The 12,772-nt window shown below is 33.6% G+C and overlaps 1 protein-coding gene across 1 annotated transcript in view; it reads left to right on the forward strand.

Annotated features, from left to right (window-relative positions):
* LOC143226012 (serine/threonine-protein kinase unc-51-like) overlaps positions 1-12,772 on the forward strand; it is a 116,367-nt gene that overhangs the window by 15,329 nt on the left and 88,266 nt on the right. Inside the window, exons 3-4 of the mRNA XM_076456384.1 lie at positions 4,991-5,041; positions 6,957-6,989. Coding sequence (XP_076312499.1) covers positions 4,991-5,041; positions 6,957-6,989 — 84 coding nt within the window. The remainder of the gene's footprint in view (positions 1-4,990; positions 5,042-6,956; positions 6,990-12,772) is intronic.

Consider the following 12,772-nt stretch of genomic DNA (forward strand, 5'->3'; position numbering starts at 1 on the left):
TGTGTGTAAATTAATTGTATAATAAATGAATATTTTCTATTCAGATTCAGTGCTTACTAGACAAATTTTCTACTTGTATTTTCAAAATTTTAATTTTGTGGTATTTTGCTGGGTTTACCTTACCCTGAGGAAATATAGCACCATTGAATTACAAAATTATAGAAAACCAACTTGTCATTTTTTTACCTGTTTTATTGGCAGTTCAGAGTGAACTTTATTTTAAATATATCTACATTTATTTAACCTAAATATAAAAATAGTGCACCCAGCTAATGTTTCATAATAATAATAGGAAATCATAGTTTTGATTAATTGATTATTTTTGTGACTCTTTATACTGAGTTATTAAGCTAAACAACTTTGAATAAATCAGATATGATAACAAAAAATCTTAATGGCATTATTTTCACAACTTGGATAGTTGGAATAATCAAAAACACAAATTTGGATAAGTTTATTTTCATGATATTAATTGGTTTAATTGGAATTCTTATTAATCAGTTATTGTACATGACATTAATTGATCTAATCAGTGCTCACACATAATCAAGTATGTTGAGTTAATTATCTAGCTTTTCTCATCACTTGTACTAAGTCTTAGGTAGAAAGAGAGATCATAATCACTTTTATTATCAACATTATTGTTGCTCTTGTATATCTCAATAATAATGTAATAATGTAAGTACATGTTCCGACATGGTATGTATTTCCTTTCACAAGATTCTCATTCAGTGCAAACATTATCTTTGCATATGCCACAAGCCTTGTGCTCCCCCTTGTTAGAAGTAGTGTATTCCAATGTGTTTATCATACATCATCTATTAACCAATAGTAGTATAGGATGCTCACATGATGCATGTGACTCCCTCTATATTCCTATACCAAACCTTCATTTCTCATTTGGCAGTGTTCAAGTTCAGACATACTTTTTTATTTATTTACTGCTGTATGTTTGTCTTTGTTTTCCTCACAAAGTGGTTAATTTTAAACTTCATTTGGTTTGTTCAACCAAATTCTTTTTTCCTATTTATAGGCAATCAAGTTTTGTGAAACTTTTCTGTGTTATGGCTTCTGAAATTAATCTTATCTGGGAGTTACAACATTGACAAGCATTTTTCACGAGCTTCAGGTGCAAGCAATCTGATCATGTATTTATCAGCAGTTAGCCCATCAACAGTTTATCCTTACAACATTTGTAGTTCATTTGTCTCAGTTGTGCCTCATGTGCCAACTATTCCTTCAAACTCTTTCCTATTCCTTCATTTATGAGTACTTCATTTCATCTATTTCTTCAATGGAGTACTGCCTGTTGCCACCAGTACTAGTCACTACCCTGTAGGAGCTCCACTGTTTTTGTTTGTTCATTGCTGGATTCCCTTTGTCAACAATTAATGGGTGCAAAGAGTTCTTTCATAAGATTTCATTATCCAGTTTTCTTCCCATCTCTGATTACCTGTTTTCTTTCTTCTTCCTTAAGATCTCATGACATTCCTGTATTTGTCAGAAGCAGTTTTGAATTTACTTTGCATCAAGCATTTGAACCAGTTCACCATCCCTCTGGTGATTTTTCCTTCCCAATTTTTCTTTGTCTCCAAGACAACTGTGGATTGATGGCTGGTCAATATTTTGCCTTCATCACTTCATTGCACTCTCTGTGTTCACCATGGTGTCTTTTTTTCACCTTGGGATGGGCATTTTGACTAGGGTGACAGGTGACCATAATGGGTGTCTCTATTGTCTACCTTCACATCCCATTAGCACTTTCACTTTAATCTTCAGTTTGTTTATTTTGGGTACTCTTTTGGAACTTACCTTGGATTGATGGATATTTTGTTGCATCATACCAGCTTTTGCTTATCATTTTCAGGCTCTTGGGTTGAGATTCCATTATAATCTGGATGTACAAGTCCTTTTAGATTATTTCAGATAGGAGTTGACCACTCACCCTCATCACTTTTATTTGTAGCAGCTATGGTAAGCTGATTGGTTGAATTGGAGGGATCCTTCCTTTGGCCCATCTAATCCCTGTACTTTTGGTGGTCTTTTTAAATGCCAACATTATTTGCATTCAACCTTCTCCTTTATATCTATATCCCGTGGACTTTTGAGTTCATTGCACCCTGTCAGATTGGTCAGTTATTGTTTGTGAGATATTGTGTCTTTTGGGGATATGGCCCTCTATGACTGTTGATCCCTTATGATTATGTCCATGTGAAATATTTGCAGTGGACTCTTAGCATACAGTTGAACCTTTCACGAGATTCTTTTTCATAACCATTTATCTTCCTCCTTTCCTGAGAGATGATAGTGGTGGATGGACTAATTCTATATGTCAGTGAGCATGCAACATTCTCCCCCATGTTTGGTCAAATATCTACTTGTGTATGCTTTCCTTCAGGGTTGGAGATCTTGTGTCAATCACCATAATGCTTTGGGTCATTAGTTTGCAGGCAAGACTGTCTTCCTTATTGCCTTTCTCAACCTTCTCATAATTTCTTGGGCACTGCATTACTTCCTTTTTTTTGCCCATCACTGCCTGGTGGTGGTTCATTCAGACAACTCTACAGCTGTGGCATTTATTAGCCACAAAGGGAGCACCCAGCCCAGAGATCTTTGTTTTCATATTTTGGATCTTCTATACTGTGCCCATGCACATTACATTTATCTCTTCTCATATTGTGCTGGGTTCTTTCAATCCAGTTGCAGAATCTTTCACTCCCAGGCAATTTTCTCTTGTAGAATGGTCATTTGATGCACTAAATTTCAGGAGCCTTTGCCTTTGATTGAGTTTTAATTAATTGGATACACTTGCTATGGACCTCAGTACATGGTTGTCTCCCTTTTGGTTACTTGTACCACATCTACAAGCTCTGGCTGTTGATACCTTTATGTGTATCCTCTCATCTGACTGCTTCATTGGGTGATTTCTCTGGTACTCATCTCTCTTTGTCAGGTCCAATGTCTACACCTCTTATCACCTGTCCTTCTTCCACTGTTTCCCTTTCTTCTGCTTCAGCATCAGTACCATGCTGTACATTGCATCTTCATGCTTTGTTTCTATACAGTCCTTTATGAGAACATCTGGCTTCACATGTAGAGTTGTCTCCCTGTTAGCTACATCCTTTCATCTATTATACCTGTAAGTGTATTAACGCACGTGGAAGGTCTCCCACTGCTGGTCAGTTGGCAGGGGATTTCCTGCTGACACACTTTCTATGGCTTGGATGACATAGTTTCTCACCTGGCTCTTTTACTGTGGGTCTTCAGTCTCCTTGTTTTATGAATTTTGGGCAGCTTTCCCTAACACCTTTCATTTTTTCAGTTTCATGGGGTTTTTACTTTCTATGTTCTCATTATACTCATATGTTCCTTCCAGATTCAAAGGCCTCCTTAATATCCTTCTCTTCCAAATGGGGTTATTAATGTGGTTCTTCATGCTCTCTCCTTACCTTATGCTCTGTGTATCTGCTCTGGCACTATCACTGTCATGCCTATTCCATGCATGGACTATGGTCCTGTATTCAAGGCTTGGCTTCATGTCAGTTGGCAGTTGACTTGGAGTAATAAATGTGATAACAAGCTTTTCTGAGTCAAGCTGTCTTGCTTCCATAAGGATTGGAAGGAGGAAATTGTCCTGGCTAAGTTACAAATTGGCCAGTCTTTTAACTCATCATTTTTTTTTTATCTGGGATTGATGCATCAATGACACTATCCACCTTACTAATATATTAAAAATTTTAAAGGTCATTGGCTTTTTTAACTGTATTTAAGTTTTTACTAGCTGTTTATAATTTATTTATTTTTAAATTGATTCATTTTTACATTTTATAATGATTTCACTTTAATTTTTTTAGTTGGTTGTTTGATGCAGATAGCCTAGTAGCTTTGCTCCAATAAATGACAACCAACTGGAAAATGAAGCCTTTGTTACTCATTCCATAACACTTGGAGTTGATTCATTACACATTCAGTTCACCACATATGACTGGGAGTTCTCATCCTACCTTCATGTGGATGTCAATTCCAAGCATTTGGGTGTTGTAATTGAATGAACCAATTAACGTAAGTCCTCACAGAAGTTGAATCCATCCTCTTGGTGATGGATAACTGGTCCCACATTGTTGTAGGGTGTTGCTTCTTGTGTAATATCAAGGAATTTGTGCAGGTCTTAATCTCCACTTCTTGGGTTGGAGGTGAAGATGGTATAATCCTCATCCTTCCCTCTCATGTATACCAGTATCCCACAGAGGAACTTTTGGATTTAGTTAACTTACTGAGTACAGTTCAACATGCTCTAGTCACTGTACACCTCACAATTTCTGCCCTTGTATTTTACAAATTTCTGTACGTGGGTGAAGAGTATACCTTGTTCAGAAGTGGTACAGTTCCCACCTTCTGATCTTCAGATGTGGATCTGTTTCTCTTAGGATAAGGGAATATTGTATGGATGCTTCTGTTGTCCCCTCGTACCAGTCTTTCCTCCTTCTCAATGTGAGATTCTAGCCAGTATTGTAAGGGAAGATAAGTATTGTATCATATTCCTTTTCCATGTTTTCCACTTCTCTGGTGCTCACATCTTCCAAGCTTCAAAATAAAGGTTTGGTAGAGGAGTATAGAAGGAGTTGTGTGTATCATGTAAGCATGATATGCTACTTATAGTTAATAGATGATGGATGATGGTTTGCATGAGAGACATGTTGGAATGTATTAATTCCAATGAGGAGGGGCATAAGGTTTGTGTTGTACATAAGTAAAAAGCTAGCATATAAATGGCAGCACTGAACAAGAAGAGCTAATCTTGTGAGGTATGTGCCTATCAGAAATAATTTTCAGTATCGGAAAACTATAACTTATAAACGCTTCTACAAATGTTTATATAGGAATAAAGATTGCACATATATATATAGTTCATTATAAATTCTTATAAATGTTCAACAAAAATAATGTTGATTTATTATATATATATATATATATTTTTTTTTATGAACAGGAACTTACTGAATTGCACCATGAAAATGTTGTGGCTTTATTAGAGTGTAAGGTAAGCAACTATTGTGTGATACCTTATTAAACATTACAATGTGTTTTGTTTAAGAAATTGCAACTGTTTTTAAATATTTGTGGGCATTAATAGTTGTTAGAGAATACTTGTATGTAATGGTAGACTATGTTTAGATTTGTTTCATAATTTATCTTTAGAATATTTCTCTGTGATTTTTTTCTGTTATTGAAAATATTGAGAGGCCTTTACTGTTTTTTTACACTTAAATGGGTTTTTGATGATAAAGTTAAAATACATTACCTTTACATTCCCGATAATTATAAGATAACGCTTAACTGGCATTTCTTCTTTGCAGCTTCTTCAGGGCTGGTATGTGGTACATAGTTTTACATACCAATTCTAGAGAAGCTACAAAAACAGAAGGTCAGTTAAAATAACAAATTCTCTTATAGTTATCTGAAGTGTAAGTTCATGTTTTTCAAACTTTATCTTATCCAGTATGCAAATTTTGAAAGGCATTGTGGTTTTGTCTGTCTGTGTTTAATACAGGGGGACATGTAGTAATGGTTATACAAGAGTGCGTGTGTATTATTAATACTGCATTTGATTTTAGATTTTAGTTAGTCAGCATTAGTTAGCTATAGTATAAACACTTTAGTTGGCAAAAAATAAGAACAAAAATTTTACTTTATGCCAAATAAAGTTTTTAAATTGAAACTAGCATTCTCCTGTCTATATTATTAGCTATATTATATTGTAAAGCTGGCTTATAGGAAAATACAAGTAAAGTGTACTTTAAAGTTTAATGTGTATCTTTCAGAATAATAATGATTAAGTAACTGTTTCTTTTTAAAGATTGTCATTATTCAAAAGTGGTGCAGCAATGAAGTCACTGTACACAAAAGAATGTTAGTTACTGAAAGAAGATTTTGATTGTTTAGTTAGCCTAGACATAGTGTTATCACTTACTTTTGAAAATATATGTAGAGCATTATTCAGGAAACTAAAGCAGAAGGTTGAACAAATAAGTAATGTCTTGTTAAATTTGCAATTAATTTTTTTGTTTTAATAGTGTCATGTAATGTTTACTCAACAGTGTTCCAGTGAAACAATGAAGAGATACAATTACAGATAGTGTTGTGTATGTTTTATAAATGTAGATTACATTCCTTCATGTGATTGAAAAAATAATTTTAAGATATTAGCAGTTATTAGAGTTTGAAATTAGGTCAGATCTCTCTGTATGGTAAAATAAAAGTATCTGTCTAATAAAGTATCTCATATTGTATTTGATTTCTTGCTAAAGTATATGTGCTTTTTTGTCAAGTTTCATATAATTTCTGTTACATTATGAGTGACTCTTGTGAATGTTTGTGCTCAGTGTTAGCCTACTTTTTTCAAAGATTACTTGAGTTTTCTTTTAAATTTTTTTTCTTTTTCTGTCAGCAAGTTTATGTTTCTGACATTGAAAGAAGTTTAGAAGGAAGATATTAAAATGATTAATATGTATCTAAGTTTTGGCATAGAGTTACCAAAACCACCAAGTTCAGTTGTTAGTATTCAGACATTACATCTGTATTCAAGTTTCTCTGATTTCATGTTTTTTTTATTTTTATAAAGATTTGTATGAGATTTATTAATGTACTTTAAATGCACGTAGGTTAAAGTGTATGCACATTTAGGGTATTATTTTATCCAGTTTGTATATTTTAGGTAAGCACTATAATTTAATTTGTATCACATGTAATTTTAACCTTTTGTTGTTGTGAATAACATTATTCAAGTTTAAGTTTCAGATTACTATAAAAACATACCAATGTACTTGGATTAAAAAGAGAGTTTACATTTTGCTCAATAAAATCACTGTTGACTTGCAATTACACAATTACATTTTCAATATACAGTAAGAAATTCTGTTTTATTATGAATATACATGTTTTTTGTTTTTTTACAGGAAACCTCGCATCATGTGTATTTGGTTATGGAAGTAAGATTTTTTTTGTGTTTTTGTTTTTTATTGTGTGTTTCTAAAATTAGAGAAATTTAATAGTCTTTGTGTAGCTTAAGAGGTAATTTCAGTTTGTGAAATGCAAATATGATATTGCTTGGATGAATACATTCTCTAGAGAAGAGTATATGTTGTACATAAAATATCAATGTATTGTAATTATAGCTTAGCTTAGCTTAAGTATACAAAGCTTTAAACAGTACACTGTAGTTAAATAATATTTTGACAATGATACAAGCCTAGCCAAAAGTTCTAGAATTTCAAGAATTATTTATCTGTGATGTCCCCAATAGTCTGTTCCTATACTGATATTGTTTTATCTTTCCGCAATATTATAATTAAGATCATCACATGCAATGCTGCAACCAGCTTAATATACCAAGAAAAATTGAAATGTAACCCTTTTATCTCTATGAGCTTGGCCATTTTTACTAAACTTCTAATCATCATGTAACCATGAAACTATACATATTAAAACTTCTATTGTAGTAAATTCATCTACATACACTTTTGACAAGTTTTTAATAAACATTACCTCTTTTGTACACAAGAACTCTTTTAATATGTATTTGTCTGTGAACTTATGGAGACGAAATTGACTCGGACCCTGACTGGTCTGGGTACAAGGTGATTTTCATGTTAAGATCAAAAAATTTTTTTTTCCATTTTACAGTTGTCAAATTTACAGAAGATTTTGAAAAGTCTTTTCTTCAGTTTTAATTGTTTAGTTATATTCCTATAATTTCTCTGTATTGTTAAAATTGAGATTAAATATCTTTATATCCAAAAATGTTACACAAATACACAGGCTTTCATAGGGTGTCCTAACTTTTCTCCATGACTTTATATAGTGTGTAGGTCTATTATGACAATTTTGTAGTTTAATTTTTGCAAACCTTATAACTTTGTAGCTCACAACAACTATTGTATATGTACTATGTGATAATAAATGTCACAGCACATGGTTCAGTAGACCTAAAGCTATTTTATTCTTATAGTGTACTTTAGTTAGTATAGAAAATTTTAAAGTTTTTGTGAATTTTAATTTGGGTCAGATAAATTCATTTAAAATCATACTACAATTCAACTCTTATTGTTGTTTTCTTTAGCAAGACTTGATCATTGTAGCTATTTAATGAGATAGTTATGTTCTTTCTAATTTTACCTTGTATAACATATGTGGGAACACTATGTTAGTCACATGGATATATTTTGTAATACTTATGATTGGTTAACTGGGGATCATTATGAGATAAGATATTGCAATTTCATCTAAATTTGACACTGTCTTGAAAGAGAAGTTGCAAGTAAAGTTTTCTTTCTTTTACATTACATAAATGTTTACTTCTCAACCTACTAATTATCTATATATATATATATATATATCCTTATGAGTAAAACTAACTTTATATCTCAGTTCAGTACAAGTTTATTTCCATTATTAGAAATGTTCTTTTTCTTTACTTTGCATTTAAATACAGAAAGTTATTACTCATTCTTGAAAATGGGAAATATACAGGAATTTTAATTAACAATTTCTTAGTTTTGTAGTATTGTGTACTCTGAACTTACCGAAGTCATTTTGTGACATTTTTGTTTACTCCTTGGTCACTTAGACATTTTCTGGCTTAGGTTGAGACATTATTTACCTTTAGCATGTTGGAAAATGTTTGCCATTAACCTATTTATGGTTTGATTTTAGCTTTCATTCCCATAAGTGAATATCTGCGTAACTAGTCACAATGAAAGTCAAGTGGCAAAGTTTCTGAAATCATTGTCTTATTGGCATCACCACTTGTTCTGTCAGTCTCTTAAAATTTACAATTTCAAACATTAATGTATCAGTTTGTCACCCAATGAAAGGATAAGTTTATCTTAATGGTAGCACAGTAACTGACAGCTGATCTAAAACAAATGAACAGAGAAAAGCAAAGTCATGCTTGAATGGAGAAGTTCTAATGGTTCTAGGCCTAGAGTTCATATAAAAAAACCTGCACAAAAGCAATTATGAAAATTTCGAAAAGGATCTATATTACTAAAGATTGTGAAAAAGTGCATGATATACACAATGCATCATATACTTAAATATTGCACATTTAAGACTTGCCACCTGGTTATTGAGGCTCTAAATAGAACTTAGCATAGTGCAAACCTTTTATTGTGAACAAATAAGTATCATGGAAGTTATCTAGTCATAAAGAGTTTAAAAATATTTGTTAAATAAGTTTATATATAGCATGTTCTAAGAGAAGATCTTGATAATATCCTTTCACTTGCCTTCAACACATGGGAGGACCAAGCACAAGAAAATCATTAAGCAAATCTTAAGAAAAATGCAGATATGTATTTCAGAGGTTATGGAAATGCAACATGCCAAATGTATCATAGACAAGCAAATTACTATTCTTTACATGAAAATTACCTCACACTCTGACTTATTAGACTCAGTAAGACTGATATTGTTAATTCACTGACAACAGTTAGAGATATTTTTGCAGCACATTTTTTGTGTGCAGTAGATTTATGCATTTTTCTAAAAAGATTGTCACATTTCATATAGATAGATACAGATAGAAAAATTTGGAATTCTAGTCAACATTCCTTCTTCCAGTCAGGGTTCATCTCTAGCTGGCTGACTCTGTGCAAATAACTTGCTTGTGTTACAGCAAGTAAACATTAATATTTATGCAAAGGTAATTTGGAGATTGTTGTTTTTACAAAGCGGATATAGAAAGCTTATTGGTTTTTCAAGAGGGTAGGGGGTTTCCCTTCCCATACCTGCTAATATAATGAACCCAAACACGTAAAATATATTTGAATGGTTTCTAAGTAATTCACAGTATATCTTTCTCATTTATGTTTGTATGAATTCAGTTATTGTTAACAAAGAGCTCAAACTTAGGTTTAAGTACCACAGTTAAGATTCATTGATGATAATTGTAGGTAGATGAAAATATATATTTGGATCTGTGATGGTCCTTCATGGGGCTCTGAGGCTGGTTTTGAGGATGATCCTTGACATTTTAATGAGATGTTAGACTTGTTTTTTCCTGTGTACCTTCTTTTAGTCTTGTGGGTTTTCACCTCCTCCTGTGGGTCAGTGGTAGGTTTACAGACGGCATCAGGGTCTGGAGTTTGATTTCCTGAAGTGGATGAAGCAGATGGCTTGCAGTTGCTTTGCTATAATAAAACAACTGACTTTACCATGGTCTTCAGATGATCTATGAGAAATGAAAAGGAGGCTACTTTTCCTTTGATTTTTTATTTTCTTCTTTTGATTCTTTGAGTGTATGATATTTTGTGCTTTTTTCAGTTACTTTTGAGTTTGCAACTCAATTAGGGACTAAACATTTTGGGAGCAAATTTTTTTATTCATGCACTGAAGTTGTGGTTCTTGCTGGAAGGTTTATTTTTTAATTACCTGAAAGGGAAGTTAATCCTTATATGACATGTTGTTGGAACTTAGTGATTTTGCCTACCTTTACAAGGTGTAGACGGTCTTTAGACTTTCAAGTACTTTATATTTCTTGTATTTTGGGGTTCTAAGGCAGAGTTTGTAGTTCATCTATATAGGTCCATGTCCCTTAATGGGACAGAGTAAGTCTATAGACTTAAACTTTAGCTTTAACATTTTCTTTTCACTTCATATTGTTAGAAGATTCTCAAGATCAAGCTGGATTCATCGTTAGCATGTACATTGGCTCAATTTTTGACTTCTACATTCCTCCCGGTTGTTGTTGGAATCTTGAATTTCATTGGCTCCTCAAGGGAGTCATGAGTACCAGTCACTGACGTTATCTCCTTGGTACATTGAAATGTAGAATTAATTCTGTCTGAATCCAGTGTTTCCACTACCTAGTCAGATTGTCAGCATTATTGGTGATTATTGTATACCTTCAGGAGCTGTGGAGGCTCAGTCCCAAGAATTTTTGGATGTGTTGTAATCTTAATTATTGTTCTAGAAGTTTTGTAGGTCCTTGGGTCACAACTTGGTTGTTCATTTCACATCTTCTACAATTATGCATCCAACTTGTAATCTGAGGGTCATGGGTTCACATTCCCATCCCCCCAAACATGCTCGCCCTTTCAGCCATGGGGGCATTATAATGTTACTGTTAATCCCACTATTTGTTGGTAAAAGAGTAGCCCAAGAGTTGGCGGTGGGTGATGATGACTAGCTGCCTTCCCTCTAGTTTTACACTGCTAAATTAGGGACGGCTAGCACAGATAGCCCTCAAGTAGCTTTGTGCGAAATTTAAAAACAAACAAGCAAACAAACTTTTATTCCTATTAGTTGTTGGGCCTATGAAAACAAAACATTGGTGTCCAGTCATACATCTTTCTCATCTATATTAATGTCTGGTCTTTCCAAGTTTTATAAGTTAATCATTCTTTAATCTGTGTTAATTTTTTTACTGGGATTGTAGATGTCCAACTTGGTTGTAATCAATTCCTGTCTGCACTTTACCCTAGTAAAGGAGTTCCACCACTGTTGGCATTTGTGGTGTACAGTGGTTGGGTAATGCAGTTCCAAATTTTTCTTTTGGTCTCACATAGGCTTCATGTGGGTGCTGCTATATTGTTCAAGTTTTTGTTTCATTTAATGCATCAGACTGTTTACACACCATTCTTTGGACAACTATTTACTGCTGCCAATGCCTTGCAAATTGTTAGACCATCACACCCTGATTCTATTTTATATACAACTGAGGCAGGCTTCTCTTTTGGAACTGCAACATCTATTTGTGCTCCAATTCAGTTTATGTCATCAGTCTGGGTATATTTTATTTTTCATCTCTCAGTTGGGCTCATCTGTCTCCAATCCTGCTCAGTGTAATAGATTAGTATGGATGGTTCTTTCTCTTTCTGGGAATGTGTGCATCACTCAAATTCATTGTGCCTTTGGAATGAGAACACAAGTGATCCTTTTATTATTCTTTAAGCAGCTTGGAACCATACACATCTATTTTATAGTTTCTCCAGTTTCTACATTCCTTGGTTTTGAGGGGTTAAATTTCGATGCTTCTACAATTTGGATTCCTCTACTGCCACCTCATTCATAGTTCCATTCTCTTTATAAATGACTTTCATAAGGGATTGGGTACATATACTAATAGTCAGGATTTCCAGACTCTACGAACAGATTATAAGGTTCACCAACACAATGTTTTTGTCCTTGGTTTTCAACAGGCATGGTTTCACGGGCTGTCTATGAGAGCTTTACTCTCACTGTTTTGTGATGGTGTCTTATAGTTCTTATTAAGGAGACATATGGTCTAGAACTCCTTATTTTTTAATTTTGGACCTCCTTTCTCAAGGATAGTCTCATTGTATCACCCTTCTAGCTTGCCATGTTCCATGGGCAATACCTGTGGTAACAGTCCATTGTCTCAGTTGAAATAAAAGACAAAATAGATGTTTCATTGCAAAGTAAAATTGAATTGCCTCTAATTTTAAAACTAATTAGTGGATTTGCCTCTAATTTTAAAACTCTAATTAGTGGATTGGCCTTTCATTGGATCATCCAGTTACTAACAATTTGGTCTCTAGGATCTCATTCTTGGGCCTTGGCAGTAGATGTTTTCCATCTGGACAGGATGAGATTATCAGTCTCAACATTCTGTCTCCACTTCATATGTTACACGTGGCATGAAATATGATTTATTCCAACCTGTTATCAGATCTCGTTGATTGCAGCAGATTGGCAGCTACATCCAGGTTTCTGCTTCTGTACTTCCTTTCAGTGTGTCCAACTCTTACAC

The sequence above is a fragment of the Tachypleus tridentatus genome, chromosome 1 (assembly GCF_004210375.1).
Source record: "Tachypleus tridentatus isolate NWPU-2018 chromosome 1, ASM421037v1, whole genome shotgun sequence".
NCBI lineage: Eukaryota > Metazoa > Arthropoda > Merostomata > Xiphosura > Limulidae > Tachypleus > Tachypleus tridentatus.